This window comes from Agelaius tricolor, unplaced genomic scaffold, assembly GCF_023055355.1.
Source record: "Agelaius tricolor isolate 1412-34295 unplaced genomic scaffold, bAgeTri1.0.p SCAF_6, whole genome shotgun sequence".
NCBI lineage: Eukaryota > Metazoa > Chordata > Aves > Passeriformes > Icteridae > Agelaius > Agelaius tricolor.
In genome coordinates, this window is record NW_027269266.1 from 50,672,517 (window position 1) to 50,691,278 (window position 18,762).

General features: G+C 40.4%; 1 protein-coding gene across 8 annotated transcripts in view; it reads right to left on the reverse strand.

The window, feature by feature from the left end:
* Positions 1-18,762, reverse strand: part of HECW1 (HECT, C2 and WW domain containing E3 ubiquitin protein ligase 1) — a 251,651-nt gene that overhangs the window by 54,932 nt on the left and 177,957 nt on the right. For 5 of the 8 annotated variants that reach the window (XM_071429774.1, XM_071429776.1, XM_071429777.1 and 2 more), the window contains 5 exons: positions 16,304-17,677; positions 12,792-12,893; positions 7,353-7,503; positions 2,895-3,025; positions 206-327 (listed from right to left, as the gene is read on the reverse strand). In XM_071429774.1, the coding sequence (XP_071285875.1) occupies positions 206-327; positions 2,895-3,025; positions 7,353-7,503; positions 12,792-12,893; positions 16,304-17,677 (1,880 nt within the window). The remainder of the gene's footprint in view (positions 1-205; positions 328-2,894; positions 3,026-7,352; positions 7,504-12,791; positions 12,894-16,303; positions 17,678-18,762) is intronic. The other 3 variants (XM_071429780.1, XM_071429779.1, XM_071429781.1) reach the window with 2 other exon arrangements.

The window sequence follows — 18,762 nt, forward strand, 5'->3', positions numbered from 1 at the left end:
GACACTCCATGTGAGGCGGAATTCCAGCAAGAGCCTCCTTGGAGCAGCCTGGCTGTAGTGTCCGATCCTGGTCTGGTGTTCAGAAAGGACAACTGAGCCCCAAGTCACACAATTCAGATTCACTGTGCATTCTCCCTGCGGATGTGGGACACAGCACTGGGACTCAAAAATCAGTAGTGTGAGAGAGCAAATCATAGTTACTCACATAGTTTGCATGCAGCACAGTGAAGAACTCAGGATTGGTGATGAACTTCACAGCTGGAGACTGCAGCAACAAGGTGATTTTTTGAGAATTCACAGGAGAAAGAGAACCTTCCCTCCTAATCTCTGAACAAAAAAAACCAAAACAAAAACAAACAAGACACAGAATCTTATTAATGTAGTGGCAAGCACAGTCTATATTTAACCTTTCAGAAACAGCTGCAGAAATGATGATATAAAAAAGCCACCACCTGCCCAATGCACCTACCTTGGCATTCCCAAGACAAGCAAACTGATGGATGGCTTTATGCTTAGTGATGCAGTGCAGGAGCTGGATGGTTTCCTGAACTGTAGCTTATGAAACTCTGTGTCAAGTCTGCGGCTGTCCCCAAGTATAATGTGACCACAGCAGTTTTCACCAGCTGATGATTTGGTTCACCCAGGTCCATTCTGGTTTCCCCTGCAGCTGACTTTTGAAAAATCTGATCTCCCAGTCCAGCATTACACTTTACTTTAATTGCACTGGTTTTGACAAGTCCAAGGTTTTGGGGACTTGTATGGTAAAGAAAACAAAACCAAACACAATTGCATTATTTTTAATCTGTATCAATTAATGAAGCAAAGGAGCAAAACTGAGCACTGAGAATGTAATTCTGTAGAGGTAGAAACTCTTGATGCTCTTTAGCTACCAGAATAATTGCTCCTACCATTGAATTATGGCTATGGCATTCTGGCATTTTCAAATAAAACTACATTTTATTTGCAGTCCAAGAAAATTGGATGCAGATGTCATCAACAGAATAAATAAAATTTCTTTTTTTTTTTTTTCTTATCAGTTATAACTTCTTTTTTCTTCTTGCTGCACACATCATATTTATCCATTTCAAACTGCAGACTTGATCAGTTTCTGGAGTGAAATTAATTTATACTGTCTTAGAACCTAGATTAATGTGCTTTAATTGTATTCCTTCTGACATTTTTCATTTAAATTAAAAGACAAATAACAAATGTATAATACTGCAGCTTTTTCTTTCCCTAATGTGTTTACACCATCATTGACCTTCTACTTCTTGGAATTTTATACAATATTGATTTTTTTTCCAAAAGCAAAGCAATTATCTATAGCAAAAACCATTTCCTAATAACTTATGGTAACATTTATCACACTGATTAGCTCTTTGGGTTTAAAACAAAAGAGTGCATGGTAAATAATTAACTGAACAAAATATTTAGTGGTGGAAACTCCTATTAAATTACTACTTTATTGTCTATGATACTAAATGATTATACCTATTACAAGTAATGGCTACATTACTTATAAATACTAATAATTCAATGTGTACCTCATTTCCACTTCCCTAACATAGAGAACTGGGATGTCCTTATAAGATCCACTGTAGGTAGAAGTCCCTCTTTAATTGCAATACAAAAGATGACAAGAAAACTTGAGCATCAAATGTTTAACATCCTTGGCCAAAATTGATTTTCAAATTAAAAATCCTAATGGATCAAAACAAGCAAAATAGAATATTTTTCTAAACTTGTTAAAAATTTTATTATTTCTCTATGTATTTTTTCCTATTCAACATGGAAAACTAAGAAAATTCAAGCAGACACTGTGCTGGTTCTTTCCCATTACCAATCCTATTTACAGAGGGATGGCAAAAGGATAGCAAGAAGTTGGATTTACTCATGGCAAACAATACAGAACATAAAGTTTGGTGGAGGCAAGAGTGATCCAAAGGAAGACAACTGGTCAATCATTTTGCTGGTGCTAACAAAGCAGGGAGTTATTTTTGCATGGTCTCAAATTGCATAGTGGGCAATTATAGACTGATTGGGCAAATAGACTGATTGCTTCCTACTTGAAAGAAACATTTAAGACTGTGGTTTCCCAAATGTTTTGAGAAAACATTTTTGGTAGGAGTGTGACTACCACCAAAAAGAGTAGAAGAGACCCCTGCTGTCCCATCCTGCCTTGGGTACACATTTTCCTCTTCTGCTTTGAAGGAAAACTCTTGTGTCCTTATCTAACAAGCCAGAGGAAAGATCCAATCTGGCTGTAAATGACAAGGACAAGAAGCCAGGCTATTTTTCAGGCAGTTCAGTTCTCAACTCTGGTATGGGGTCCTCTCACATAAATTAGTGGTGAGCAAAAAGACAGCTGTGCCTTCTTTGGTGACAGCCCACACTTAGGTCAGCTCACAGCTATCACAAAACCACACCTTTAAAAACCACAAGTATTTCATACATGATGCCAGGGCCGCTGCAGGTGCAATCACATGGGCAAATGTGGCAGTGCAGAAGCCAAGCCTAGCAAAAATAAACTGCAAATGCCCCATGCTACAAATCACAAGGCCACAAAAATAAGACAGCACTATTTTTGCAACTACTAGGTGAATAGTATTCACCTTGTAGCAGCAAAATGCCTCTTTCTTTTTAGTTTCAAGTGGCCATTTACTAAGGTAAAAATGCTGTGTCTGTCTTAGTAATTGTTAAAGAACTGAAACTGTTGTATCCAGCATTGTGCTTGTAGCTTCACATCTAAAAACTGTATCTTCAGGTCTTTTTTTTATTTTTAAATTAGGTTTTTCAACCTGGTATAATAAAATTCCAGTTGCCCCTGAAAATGCAGATTTCCCCAGAACTGAATGGCACTGAACATGCCACTCAGAAGCTTTGCTGTCCCATACCTGGGCTAGGCTGGGAAGGCTCTGCCTCAGAGTCACTTCCTCCTCCAGTGGGAACTCTCTCCACCCTGTTGTTTACCACAGCATCATCTTCAGTCCTCTCTGTTGCAATGGTTCGCTGGATGTTTTGGTACCTAGATACATTCATAGAAAGGAACAACAACATTTAGTTAACAGAGGTGCTTTCTGTTGCTTTCTGCTTTAACGATCAGCACTGTTTCTGAATGATCCAAATATTTCTATCTTCTGTGTACAACAGAGTAAGAGCACAGCTGACTCTTCTCTTGCAGCAGGTGCAGCTGCTCACACTTGGGCCAGCCAGTACTCTGCAAACTTGGCATTTCTCAGTGACTAACAAACAGCCACAGCGGGTGCCAAGTTAGCAATACTCAAACTTTAAACACATATTTAGGCTATGTGTTGCTACTTCAAGGCTTCCCTTTAAAACATCTGGACACCTGGAACCCAAAACTAGAGGTGGATCATGGTTCCTCCTCTCATTTAGCCTTATGGAAGCATAATCAATGAAGTAAGGACCAACCCTGTGATGCACTGGGTAACCTTCAGTCTTTCTTATTAAATTACTGGATGTGCCTCCTGAATCCTGAAAATAAATCATCTTTTCCTGATGAAGAATAAATAGCCTAGAGTGTTTTGAATTCACACTACAGAAATCAAATTCTCCTTAACTTGTTCACTCATAGTGACAGATGAATTGATGAATATGTTTTACTGGCAAATTATGATCATGTCTTATGTGTATTATAAATGTATTTCATACAGAAAGAGAGAAGGAAAGAAAAAGAAAGCATAATAATGAAGAAAGAACTAGAAAGAGAAAGAAAAACAAAGCTAGAAAACAGACTTTCTTAATTATTTCAACTAGCTTTTATTCCATCCCGATATTTTTAATCCTTCTTTCTTCATGGCATTTCCGTGTGTATTTGAAACAGGATGGCTTTGCTGCCTGCTTTTAATCTGATCCAGCATTGTTTGTCTTTAATTTTTCTGACTTACACTCTTTGCTTTCCTCAGCTCAAGATCCGACTTACAGGTTTTTACTTACTTTCTGTCTCTTTATTTGTTAATGCACGCTTTATTCCAAATAGAATTTAGCCATGAGTAAGTTCCTCAAAGTGACACAGGATCATTGAAGACAACAGTTAGGGTTTGGCTTTTTGATATCTCAAAAGACATAATCTCCAGTAGCTCACTGAAAGCCAATCTTAAGCGAAAGGGCTGGAGATAATTAGGAAAAAATAATTAAAGTTTTAATAGATTTATACTAAACTTTCACAATGCTATGTGTCTTCCTCCAATGCTCAAAGTCATTTAAAGATACATTTAGTGCATATTTTGATAGTTTAAGAAAACATCCATCTTTACAAAGAAATTCTGAGAGCAGGTTTTGCAACAGCATGAATTTACTGCAGTTTTAAACCCTCTGGTTTTAGACCTACATTTTGCAGCTTTTTTCACTTGACTGCAGGCAGCTGAATGAACTTTCCATTCCAGTACTGCAGGAGTTTTACAACACCCACATGCAATAGAAAGGAAAGGAAAAACCAACCACAAAATCCCCCAAGTTCATATAATCAAGGGATATAAGCACACATATAGAAAACCCTGTACCTTCAATTTAATTAGATGGTAGAAAATCCCCACTGGCAAACCTCAAAGAGCAACAGCAGCTGTATGCCAACAAAAGGCTATGCATTTCTTTTGCATCTCAATACTATAAAATCACCTTATATAAATACCCAAAAATGCCAAAGTAATTGGAGAAAACATTGGAAGTGCAAAAGTTATGGGAATGAATGCCTCTGGAAATTTGTCTCCTTTCAAAGTGATTTGTCAAAGAAATGGAGCTTAAGAAATACCACATTGTGGCTGTCCTAACCATGATGGTTGTAATTTCTTATGTTGATTATTATCTTTCAAACTAATGCAAAGACAAGTCTAGACATACATATGCTGCAAAGTATCCTTTCGAGAGAGCTTGAACAACAAGGGCTGTTATCTACTTGACCAACAAGTAAGCAAGTCAGGTAGTGCTCCAGAAAATGAGCAAGAGCCTTTAAAATTAGAAGCATGGATGTTTCTTTGGTGTTTGCCCAACACCTGGATTCCAGTTTTGCATTCCCTGTATTCTCAAGTGGCCTGTACAGCTAAAAGGAAGCTTGGAGCACAGAAGGAAAGCAGGACTAGGTTTAATCACAGCTATGGGGTTTTTTTCAAGCTGAATTTCCAAAGCTTTGTGGTTTTGGCTGGGCTGGAAATACCAAGCTTCCTTGTAATATTTTGGTCTTTCCATTCCCTTACACAAATTAAACCAGGAAGCCAAAAAAAGTAAATTTGTTTAAAAGAAAAGTCACCAAGGTTTTTCAAACTGCGGAGTGATGTTGAGTCCAAATTTTGTTTGAGGTTAGAGCAAAAGTTCAGGCTGCTGCTAATTCTATCAGCAAGTCTATTTTTGCTGTTGCCTCACCTAAAATGGCTCTCAGGTGTGTTTGCTGAAAAACATTACAAATCATTAAGTTTGAAACATGACAAAACAGAATTCTGAAATGAGGGCTTAAAACAAAGTCCAATCCTCCAGAGTGTTGATAATAACTATGAAAAGTAGCTATCCTGACATTCCTGAAATGTGGAGACATGAAATACCTGAAATTAGATTTAGGACTAGAATAACTTTAAAAATTATAACAGCCAGGTTAAAACTACAAAAATTACTTGCCACAGGGCAAATACTCAGGAGATTCAGCATGAATCCCTTTCATTAGTATCTTAGGAAAAGTTCACAGGTAACAATAGAAGATCTTTGTATTCAACTTCTCAAATCAACAGAGCTCCTTGCAGAGAGGAGAGAATCACCAGCTTTTTTCCTTAGTCCCAAGAAGCCATGACATTTCATGCTTAATAAACTGCAAAGTCTCCAATGGAACTTGCATAAGTAGAGATTTGCCACTGCTGATACTCCATACTTCTCCCTTTGTAACTGGATATATGAATACTAAAAACAGAGAGATTCAAAGAATATCAATCTTATTAAGTCTCAATTCCCAACCCAAACCAGTGACAATCAAATAATACCCAAGACAGACAGCCTACATGAAAACACTGAATAATATGAGGGAAGGAGGTCACAAAGACGATGCCTATGCTTCAGTTTCTGCTGTGATAGTTGGTTTAATGACTAACCTGCTTTAACTAACAGAATGGTAAATCACTTTTATAAGCATTTATTCCTTTCATGGTTGTTCTGCACTTGCATGAACTCAACCTCAAAAAAAAAAAAAAAAAAAAAAAGAAAAAAAAGATTTTAAAAAAAGGCAAAAAAAAAAAAAAAACGGATGTATCTCCACAACAGCTTTCTGGTTTCTGTGGCAGATGACTTTTTAAAGTGGTAGCCAAATAGTCTGAACTTTGACATGGCTAAAATCCCTCTTGAAGACCAATGCTAAATGGCAGAGAAGTCATGTATATCCCTTAAAAGAATCTACATTAAACATTCACTTTCTCAAGGTTTGGGGTTTTTTTGTTTTTGTTTTGTTTTTTTAATATTAACATGGCAGCTTGAGGCTTATGAGCAAACCTATAATGAAAACAAATACTGGGCAGGTTCTCTCATTTCTGCAAGACATAACACATGCTATGAAATACTACTCAAAATGATGCATTTTGGTAAAAAAGGATTATTCTTAAAGGGTGTTTTGATGGTGTCAGTTTAAGTTGGCCCAGTTCTCCCAGACTGCCTCATTAAGGGCACAGGAGCTCCCAAACTATTCAAAGTACTCTGAAAAGAGCACTTTTAAACTCTGCATCCTTCTCTCAGCTGCAGATCTTTCTCTAAGCACAAAAGAAAAAGCCAGAAAAATTTTGTGGCATTTTACATGCTATAATTAAAATATAATTTCAGTCTTGCTTATCCTTTTCTAGAAATGGCGTCATTATAGTAAGCAGGGAATTAAAAAAAAAAACCCAAACCCTCTTTTTAAGCAAAAATGGAAGATTTTTGACCAACTGTTTATTTTTTTCTTTCCTTTTAAATTCAGTCTAAAAAGCAAGCATGAGAAGAAAATGATAAATAAATCTATGTGTGGACTAGTCAAACAAAGCTAAAATATAAATGACATTAAGAGGTATCTCAGCCAGCTCAGAATGAACTGACAGATTTACAGGGCCCAATGCAACACTAAGCAGACCTGTCTACCTCTGGAAATGTGCATGGTCCTATTAGAGCAGGGCTCTGCCCTGGAAAAGGAGACAGACCTTTCAACAGGCCTAATTAGCTTGGGTAGAAATGCCGCACGGACACAGCAGCAACTCCAGTCAGGTCCCGAAAAGCTTTGCAGCACAGCACCAGGTGCTGACCCATCAATAGCACTGCTCCAGTTAAGTAGCAGAAGTGACTCCATGCTTTGGAAGAACACTCCCTGCCCTTCCAGTGCCAACGCTCACCGGCGGTTCAGCTGCTCCATTTGCTGGATGGAGCCAGACCTGTGGATCCCGTCTGGCGTTGCCGCAGCCGTGGGCCGCTGCCACGTGGTGGTGCGGTTGACGTGGTCCACGTAGAACACTCTCCCGTGGCTGTCTATCCGAGCTTCCCAATCTAGGGTTGGAACAAAAGGAAGGGGTGATGCTGTCAGTGGGATGCCTTGCAGAAAACCTGAGTGTGGGAGGTATATACAGACACACACACACACACACAGACAGGGTATATACACACAGGAGATACTATATATATATAGATATATAGCCTACATGCAATACATACCATGTGTATATATTCAAAGTACACATTCAAGTGTGTGTATCTATTATTTGCTTGTCTATATATACATATATGCAGAATATGCATATACAGAAACATTTCGTACACAGCACACAGGTAGGCCATGGAGTTCACTACCACAGCACATGAAAAAACTAGTGACACACAGGGGCTACATTTTTAAAAGGATGAGGTAATTTTTCAATCAGTGATACTGCTTGGCTGGATTCACTGCAGGTCGGAGTAGCCACAAAGAACCGACCTTTACAAGAAGATTACATCTGAGCTAATATGGCAAATCCCATTTTTTCTTTTTTGTTCTGTTTCAGAACAAACATGCTTCATTTCTCTTCCTTTTGCTAACTGGCTCCAAAGGACAGCATACAGCAATTAAAGGCTTCACTGAAAACTGATCACAGACTCTTTGGACATACCTTAGAAATCTATCTAAACAGAGAATTGCTCTTATGAATGCAAACTAGATTGAGAGTTTGCAGAATAATATTGAGCCTTCTATCATTATTGTTTCCTGCTACTGTTATTGTTCTCCCATAATTGAAAACTAAAAATTATTTGGTATATGATGGCTTGTGGAAAATGGTAATGTTGATAAAAAAATAGTTTGTAACAGAAGAAATTCAGAAGTGAGTTAGCTAGCAAAGCCATGTATCAAACTGGTTGGAATGCATGGAGAAGTGGAATAAATTAGGCTTGCTAGTTTCAAATTCCCACATGACCCATCAGCTGATGACACATCTATGTAAATACATGCACATACTTTCTACACGGGTTTAGATGCAAACCTCACTTGCATTCACACACAAATCCACATATGGCGATTACCTTTGAGGGCAAACACTTCCTCATATTTCCATATTCTTACTATGATACCATCTTCCCTGACGAGTTCACTCCTCCTATGGTTTTCTATGATCAAATTCAGGATCATCTGAATTTCATACTTTATGTATTTCATTTCCTATTCTCTGAGAGCAGGATGGAAATTGCACCTTTTCCTACTATATTTGGAAACCTATCCTTCATGATCAGTTCCCATCCTTTGAATGCTGGCCCCAACTAAACCTACTTCCCATATTTTATCCCAGACAAGTGTAGGCTGTCTGAAGACCATGGCTAGCTGCCCCTGACAGCTGAATCCCACAGACCTTAAAAGATGTGTGCTCGGAGTCCTTGGAGAAATTTTCTGTAAGACTCCAAGACAAGAAGAGCCATAAAGACATGCATTGCTTCTTTCAAAGCTACCAAAGTCCTTAAAGACACAAACCCTATAGTCACACCATGGGCACACATGCAGCATCTCTCAACTGTGAAAATCACTACATTATTTAAGGAGAGGACTCTCTCTTCCTCCTCCAAGTAAAGTTTCCCAAGAATGTGGTAGCTGTTTCAAGAACAAGATCACAGCTTTGTGAAAACCACATCTAGAACATAAGACAGAGAAAAAAGCACATCAAATACAACATATGCACATTGAGGTAAATCAGACTGACACATTAGGCAGGTCGAAGGCCAGAGCCTTGCTGAGCATGCTGGCACTGGTGGCAGGTGTACCACTGTGGGTGGGAAACGGCCCTTCTGGAGCTATGCATTATCTGTGGTTTCCTCAAGGAAATAACCTTGACCAGATCAAAGATGATTCAGCTCAACATCATGAAGATCTTAATTTTCCTTGCTGTTTTCTGGCAAAGAACAAATCCTAGCCCTCACTCCACACTACTGCTGTACCTCGTAACAAGTTAAGAATGATATAGGTCGACAGAGAATCAGAAGCTTGTATGCAGTGCTGTAGAACCACACTCTAGACAGCTTACAGAAGACACCAATCGGTCATATTGGTCCAAAGCCTGCTGATGGACACTTAGCAAGAATAAATATTATTATACAGCCAACAAAGTTTACACAGTTACACAGCCAACCAAGATTTTATAATAGATCCCTGTGCACCATGAGGTCTACAGGCTGTTTTGCAGTAATTAAATATAACTTAGAGTTCCTAAGCTTCTAAGCATGATATTTGGAAACTTAGGAGTAAAGAAGCTTGTCCAGAGTTTGGAGATCACAGTGAAAACATGAGGTCAGAGTGAATTATGACTTCAGGAAGGCTATCTCTGTTGGATGTGTCAGACATACAGCAGCAGTATGTACAGACACGAACTACACCTGTCAGCGAGTGTTGCTTTATTCGCTGCTATACGGGTATGTCCACCTGAAGCCATGGGCTGACACTGGCATGCTAAAATATTATAAACTGTGTGTCTCATGCTTCTTGCAGTAGCATTTCTAGTCAGCTGAGTAACTCCTTTTGGTTACTTTGCAAGGCTGTTAGAGGGTGGCAGGTACAACTTTAGTTGTATGGAGGTAGCGGGTGTACTTCCTACCTTCCCATAGGAAAACAGCCTGTAAGTCACACAAGTCACTGAGGCTCCCTGAATACGATACCAGATTTGTCGACAGATGGATAGATACCTGCACAGTGAGACAAACAGACTGACAGGTGAACAGACAGGCAGAACTCTGCTTCCAAGCTGTGCTCAAGTCCCTTCATCCTACTTTAGGGGTAAAGATGATCTAGGAAGCAGCCAAATTTCCTCAGGGTCTTTTGTTAAGTTTTCCAGGTAAAATAAGACTGTGACTACTACGAGGACTAACCTCTATCTAACCTTCACAGTAAGAGCATGCTAGAGCATGGGACAGGGATGTGAGAGTACTGGTTCTGTTCTCCAGTGATCCCCTTCCATCAGCCAAGTCATATTTCACAGCAGCCTCTGAAACTGCTCTGATTTATATCAGAAGATGCAACTTTTTCTGGCAGGATCATGAGGGCAAAGAAAATGCATTGTCTTTTCCTTTCCAAGCTCAGCCACACCTTTGGCAAAGCACAGCTCTAAACTGGGCACTTGTATTTTTCTTGGCTTCAGTTCTGTAGGGTTTCCAAACCCAGGCATAATAAGGGGTGACTGGTAATGCCGTCATGAGGCCGTGCAAACACCGCAAATCTTTTGTTAATCTTGTATCAGACTTAGCCTTCAGACTGGTCATTAGGAAACTCCTACATAAATAATGAATCTCTTCTCTTCATTTTCCCAAATAAAACTGTCTGAAATTAAATTTCCTCCTCAAGCCCAGCTGTTGTGGGGTTATGATGAAATCAAGCTATTCAGAAAACTATTCAAAAGAGAAAGAAGACTGTTCAGAAGATTTTCCACTACCTAAATAAAATCAGTCAACACTGAACTTGCAGCACTGGCAGATTACCTTCACCTCTACTCGTAGATGGAAGCCAACACTGCACATGAGAAGCAAGCCAGCTTTGATCATATAACTTGGGTTTAAAATATAAAGTTTTTTCCTTTCACATGATTGAAGACCTATTTATCTAGGATTAGGAGTTATTAAAGGCACTGAGATAGCAATACTGAATTTAAGGAGCCAAAAAATTTCTAGATTAAGGCTACGGTTTTCATTTTGAAATTACAGTAAAATTCCATGGAGACTTTTTGGAAATCAGTTTCCTAAGTGATATTATTCAATTCAACTTTTTTCCCACTCAAAGTTAACTTAGTACATCTATTCCTATTAAGATCAGTATATTTAAGTCCACAGTGTCAGCCTTTATTGTAAAAATGGTGTTATATGCTAATGCTGAAACAATATCCTACAAAGGGATATCGCTTCTGTACTTTATCATCACATATTGCATTTCATGTCCTTATACTGTGTTGTGAAAACACTTGAGAAAACCAATGGTAGAAATACTTGCCTTTTGAGGATAACTATAAGAAAGAGGAAAAATGTATTAAATTGGTGCTGAAGAACATGGAATAGATTTACAGTATATTCTGTTTACCTGAGCTGGTGTTGGTGTGCTATCATTAAGTCATCTAATAGGGAATGTGCCCGATCCACAAAGTGTTGCGGTAAGAGTGGGAGGAAGAGAAATATTTCCCTGTTACAGAGGTAACCGTTCCCATTTCATCACTCACTGGCAAGCCACAGTGGGACTCTAAAAAGACTTTATTGGGCTGAAGGCATTTGAATCATTCATGCTACTGTGCAGCTGACGCCAGCACCGAGGCTATTTTCAGCTCAGGGAATACTGACAGCATGGTTGGCAAATGATGAATTATTTGTCAAGGGCACCATAGGCCAAATAAGTGTGTTCCCGTCTTGGGCTTTGAAGAAAACAGAGCGCTTTGTTTGTGCGCCCGGTTGTTTTTGTGAGGCACGGCACATTTCAGGCTGTGAAATCCTGCGCTCAGCTGGAAGGTGATCGGCCGCACGTCGCAGGGCACAGAGTGCGCTCTGCTGGGCACCGAACGCCAGTGCAAGAGCAGGGTAATCCTCCGGGAATCCTTAGAGAAAAGGCTACAGAGACAAGTAAAAACAACTCCAGCAGCTGCTTTGGTGTTAAAAATCCCGTATTATGAGGCTGCTAATCTATCACACTATTCAAAACCCTCTCACTTTTATTCAGTGCAAGTGTGGACTCCACTGCAGTGCATAATGAACACAAATCCACGGATTATCAAATCCAAAGACAGTATAACAAGAACACTGCACATAAGCTGCCTTTTCCCAATTTCTGCTGGTTTGGTTCAGATTTGGACCTGTCTGTCCCAGGAGCATCCTCACTGTGAAAGGGTTGCTGCTGGACCTGCATGCAGATGTGACAGACCACAGGGACTGCCATCCCAAACCATCTTTGAAGTTGGTTACAGAATACCTGGAGACAAACATTACAGAAAAATCAGAGTACTCTGCTGATACACCATACAGAAAGCCTTATAGCCAGGCTTCCAGAACAACTGACAGATCCCAATCATTCAAGTCAGAACACACTGACTGGAAAAACAGAATAATATTTCCATTTCAGGGAAGAAGATGAACGAAGGCAGAGAGGGAGGTTATGGAGCTCGTCCAAAACAACATGACAACATTTGAAGTCAGGATCAAATAAGGGAAACAAAAGGGCATATTGCTTGGGTTCTGGAGAATGTATATACAGAACACACAGGGTTCTTCAGAAAGACATACTGACCTCTACACTGTTTGAGTTAACAGGAAAAGCTGAAAAAATGCAATAAAATAAAAAAACTAAAGCTTACTTGGTGGAAGAGGCTCATCGATAGTTGGGTAGTGATGATGGTCAGGCCTCAGAGAAGGAAGCTGGCTGACTGGCTGAGAATTATGGAGTAAAGGACAATCACCTATGGACAAGATATTCAAGACATTGACAGTCATTCACTGTTTTTACAATGTGGTTCAAAAATGTGTTACTGTAAAACAAGTGATTATTTTAAAAATAGGTTAACCTGATGTACTAGCATCTCTGGGTATTCCTATTTTCAAGGCACTATTTTAATGAAGGCAAAATCATAAGGCAAAGAAGTATTAAAATAATGCAGTCAAGTCTCTTGAGTCAATGCTGAACTGTTATGGGCCAGATTCTGGACTCACAGACACACAAGTGTAAGCGATAGAAGAATCAGGCTTGATGTCTGAGAAATACTGTTCATGTACAACTAAGCTCAAGCTTCTGCAGCAACTGGCAGGAACATGCAAAATCCTGGTTCCAACTTTTTACTCATTCATCAGTGGAATAAAAGGCTAAAAGCTGCCTTGGATCTTTCTCTCTCTTTCAAAAAGATCAATGGCTGCATATGTAGACTGTAATGGCAGGATTTTACAGTCCCTGCAAAGCAGAAGATCATCCCCTTCCATGGGTATTTTTCAAAATTCAACGAGTCCATCTTGGGTTGAAGGAGAGAGAATGAGAGAAGGACCAGAAACAGGTAGGAGACAGGTGGTAGAAGAGAAGGATAAAAGATAGTGAGATATAGTCAGGATCTGAGATAAGGAAGGAAGACCTGAGATAGAGAAGAGGGAAAGAAGAAGAAGAAGAAGCAGAAGAAGAAGAAAAAGAAAAAATAGTCACACAGGATACAGTGCAGAGTAAGTTTTTAAACACTAGCATTGTATATATGTCCATATATAGAATTGCTTGGATTGGAATGGACCTTAAAGATTGTCTTGTTCCAATTACCCTGCCATATTTAAATATGAAATAAATGAAACCTAAGTAAATGTCCAAACTCACATTCTGTTGAGAGGAACAAGTAACTTAAGATCAAGTCAATGCTTACAGAATCCTTTAAGAAACTAAGACGCTCTAGTAGGGATGAAAAAGCATTCCATATCTTAGACTTAACATGCTAAAACTTCACAGGTTCCAGAATAAAGTTTCCTTATTGCCTTGTCTCTAAAATCTTAGAAACCAGGACTATTTATCTTACTAATGGACATATTTGCATACTGTGTGGTAACAGTTTTTGACTATAACTTCCAGCTTGGCTTGTTAATACAGATATCCTCCGAATTGCATAAACATAACATTTACTTGAATCAGAAAGATGCAGCTTATGGAAAAAGATATATTAAGCTGAATGGTTCTGGTGATTCTGGAATATTAAGCCAAATTCACTATGTACCAGCTGGTTTAGCTCTCTTTAATGTTATAATCTTAACAGACAGAGAATGAACATTTTGTAAAGATCCCTAAACATATACCAATCAAATGTAAAAACAAATTTACCAAAAAAAATTAAATACTTTTTTTCCTTAAAAAAAACCAACAGCCAGAATGCAGAAGCCAATTTTGTATAAAACTGTGAAAAGCCTCACACCTCTCAGAAATGAGAAAAATCACTTAGATAAAAATACTCCCCCTTCTAGGTGCTCTGATGATACCGTATGGCCTGTTAAATGGTTAAATGCCTTCATTAAACCACTTGTGTATAGGCGTATCTCACAGATGTATCTGCTGCATGTTTTGAACAGACAGCAGAGTTACATAAGTTTTTGACTCAGTGCTAAAAGTCCATCTCTCATAGCCTTAAAAATTGTGCTGTTACTACAGGTGTAGCACCGACTACCAGATCACCCACCTATGTTTCTTTACTTACCTCACCACAATTGACTCTCCCCTAGTCAAGATAGTTACGCCAAGCCAGCGGAAGCATGGTAGTGTCAGTCACCTGGAGTGGGTGGAGGTGACCACATCTACTGGATTTGTAACAGCTGCCAAGTCATGGAGCAACATGCACACTGACTGAGACACCTCCAGTGACACCGAGAGAGTGCTAAGAGCTGGGCTGCCCTTCAGACACATGCTCTGCTAAACAAGGCAAAGCCACCATGGACACTGCAGTGCTCTTTAAGGAGGCTCAAGTCTTGGGGCTGTACTGTACTGAATCCATATGCAGATGACACCCTCTCCCACCACATCCCCTATCAAAAGCTCACACAGTTCAAAACAACCACCAAACCTGCACATATGATCTCACACATACACGAGCTCGTGCCCCCTTAGCTATACTTGCATGTAAATGCTGTTCACAAGCAAAGGCTCTCGCTTGCAAGGAAGGAAGCTGGGTGTCTATGCCTGTGTACTTCTGAAAATTTAATGATTTGTACTAGATTCTGCTCTACAGACTCAATAATTCCCTAGTCCAAGCTGTCTAGAAAGTATTTAGACAGGCTGGTGTAAATTTTTTCTGCAGGGGTAGGGTCTGTGGTAAACGAAGTTGTGAGTAAATAAATTGGGAACGGAGAGGGAAAACATAGATGAATGCTTTGATTGGAGTTCCTCAGTGATACCCAAACAGGTTATCCTTTTGCTGCCATTTTAATTTGGTGTCACTTACAGAGGGAGACAGATGACTCAGAATTAGGGAGTGCAAGGACTACCTCTTGACCTTGCTGCATACTCCTGAGCTGCAGCTGAGTCCTTTACTTCTTCAGCTGGAGAAAAATTAGACACTAGCTGAAAAAGAGAGGAGTGATCAACTCCCCCTCTTCATGTAACTGCAGAGAGCATGAAAGGAGTTACCAAAGGGGTGACTTAATGTAACTGTCAAGGAATTGGAAAAAATAGTACCTAAATTACAAAGGTAAAAAAAAAAAATTCAGTATATTCTATCTCTAGGGAAGGATAGGGATATGAGAATTTTATTTACTATAGTGAAATTTCCAAAGTATCTAAGAAAAAATATAAATCTCTGTTGAGTTTCCCTATGATCTGTGATATCTGAGGTACATTTGTTTGACACTTGGAGAATTGGAACAAATGGGGCTTGAAAACTGTGTTTGTAAGAGCTTATGACTATGTATGGCTAACAAACATTTACAGAAACTGGCCCAAACCTTTATGTGGTGCAAATCAGCATATCTGCCCTTTGACAAGCACAAGCTGGTCCTCTCACTGACTATCAGAGACATGGCAGCACATCAGATGTGATATGGAAAAATCTCAGGAAAAAAGGAATGAGTTGGTGGATGTGATAATGCTGATCTGCCACATAAGTAACTGATGTTGATTTTATAATGATGCATGTATATCTACAGTAATTCACAAATATGGATCCCTACCTGATTTAGTTGGTTTTGCTGGGATTTTTAAGGACAGGCTCAAATATCCAACCCTCCCTTATATCTGGCCCTGCTCACAGCCCCTGAGTTTGTAAGAAATAAACCGTGAGCTGAAACCTCAATTATCTGATGCCTTCTGTGACATCTAGATAATCAGGGTCGCCCAGAGCATCAGTACTCAGGATCTAACCTTCTCTTCTGCTGCTTGGACCTGCTACTGGGGTGTCTAGACCCTCTGTGGCTCTCTGTGGGTTCCCACCATGAGCTACTAGTTCATCTGGCCACTGGGAGGAGCCATCCACTTGCTCCCTGTCCAGCTCAGGGCTCTGCACTGAATCTGGCACTGACTCAAAAGCACTGTTCTCCTCCTCATCATCATCCTGAGAGGAAAAGACCGTGCTCTCGGAAATCTTTGCGCTGTCGACAGAGGAGAAGCGCGTGTGGCTGGAGAAGCGATTGTTACTGTCGTAGCAGGAGGTGCTGTAGCACGAAGTGCTGTAGCAGGAGGTGCTGTAGCAGGAGGTGCTGTAGCAGGAGGGGCTGTAGCAGGAGGTGTCACACGCCTCACATTCGTTGTCACCATTGGGCCTGGAGCTCGACTCGCTCTCACTTCCTGTCCTGGGGGGCTCCCCATCCAACAGCCCGTCATTCAAGTCAGAGAGTTGCTCATCCAAGGTCCCAGGAGGCACCGTGCTCTGGCTGAAGTTCTCTTCAGCCTCGTTTTCCAGAGGAGGCTCTGCTGCCACGGTCTCACTCTCACTGACCACCTCCTTATCCATCACCTCCTTGACAGTAGACTCCTCATCGTTCTCCCTGCCATTACCACCATCTTGCTCTTCTTCCCCATCGCTGCTCATCTGTGCCGAGGGCAGGCTGTGGAGCAGGTTGTGTATCCGTATGTAGTGTGTGCGAGGGGTCTCTGGCTCACCGCAAGCTGAAGCTATGACTGTCTCAAGTTCAGACACAGGCAGGGAGCATGGCCTGTTTTTCCTCTTTGCTGTGGTCCTCAGTTGTAGCTTGTTGTCTTCCTCCTCCTGGGCTGAAGCCCCTTCTTCTTCTTCATCCTGACTCTTCTCTAGGTCTTTGCCAGCATGCACATCTGCACTCACCTCATCAATATCTACTGATTCTATGCTGGTCAAGACTCCACCATCTCCCTGAATACCAGAATTGACTTTGTTATTTTCCCTAACTTCAGGCTCAGGAGGAGACATGCAAGCCGTCAGATCCGACTGCTCCATGAGGTCCGTAGCACTCAAAGAAGGCAGCGCTTCTCCTGGGATGGATTCCAAGGGCTCAGGAACTGGCACTGCATCAACCTGCCCATCTCCTGCTAGCTCTTCATTTAAGCTGTTCTGGTTGACTTCCCCAGGTGGTTTGACAGCCCCTGGGCTATCGACACTGTTCACACTGTATCCATTTAGCTGTTCTGGAGCTGCACTTTCTGAGGTCACTGTGTTGATGCATGGAGGCTCACCGAGGCTTTCCTCTGTGGAGTTGTTCACAGGGCTTTCCGGGAGGTCAGCTGGCTCAGGATCTGCACTAATGGAGACCTCTTCATCATCTGTATGAGACAGGAAAAGGAATTACTTACTCTTTTAACAAGAAACGTTGACTGAACCAGAGCGTTGGCTGTGGGGGCACAAGCATCCACAGCAATCTGAGAAAATTAAAAGCATAAATTACAGTCTGAAATGAGTAGGCAACCAAACAACTATAAAGAAGTGCTGAGGTTTTTTTGCTAGGCAGTCTTTGTAGATTGGATTTAATCATGGGTTTACTCATGGTGGTAATCTGTATGCAGCACCCTGCCTCCTTGCAGCATTACCTGAAAGTAACACCTTCTTGAAACTTCTCCTTGAGCCAGAACAGCATCAGAGGAATATTATGGGAATCAGAGAAGTCTTCTCTGAGATTTTAATAACGGTCTTCTTGTCACACTGAAGCTGGCAAGACTCCACAACAGAGAATGCAAAAAACTGTGTTTGTCATCCCTGAAAGGCAAAAACTTCCCCCAAAGACCCCTTGACATGATCCTCATCTGTACCACCTCCTCTCAGATGTCAAACAACCTGGGCTCTTTCATGCCATTCAAATAGTCAAAAGACAGAATCAGAGTTTTCCAGCAAGGGAAAAGCAATGATTTCCAGCTACTAATGCAGCTACTGTTGGCTTGACAAACTAGCAGAGAGGGCAGAGAGCCTGAGAAGCAAAGAGTCCCTGAGAAATACTGTTGAGACCGTGACATGAAAACCAAGGTTCAACCTTAGACAATCATGACAGTCACTTCCAAATTACTACAAGAGAACACGAACCAAAACCAAACCAAGAGGGAGCAAGAAGTGGAACATAGAATTATTTTTTGATTTTACTATTTTCATTAAAAATAATTAAATTGAGAAATTTTCTAATCATCTTTGGTATTACATTCTCCATTTTTACTTTTGAAGTGCTCAAATGCAGATGACTACAAATAGCACCCCATATAACACTTTCACTAGGGCAGGTAATAGAGAAGCAGATGAGACTTCAGTTTTCCACTCTCTTTTCTCCCAGTGGAGTATTTGGAATGGTCAATAACAGGGGTACATGAGACACCAGTAGCTCTGTCCTAAGGGGAAAGAGGGAAGAAATTGTGACTCATGATGC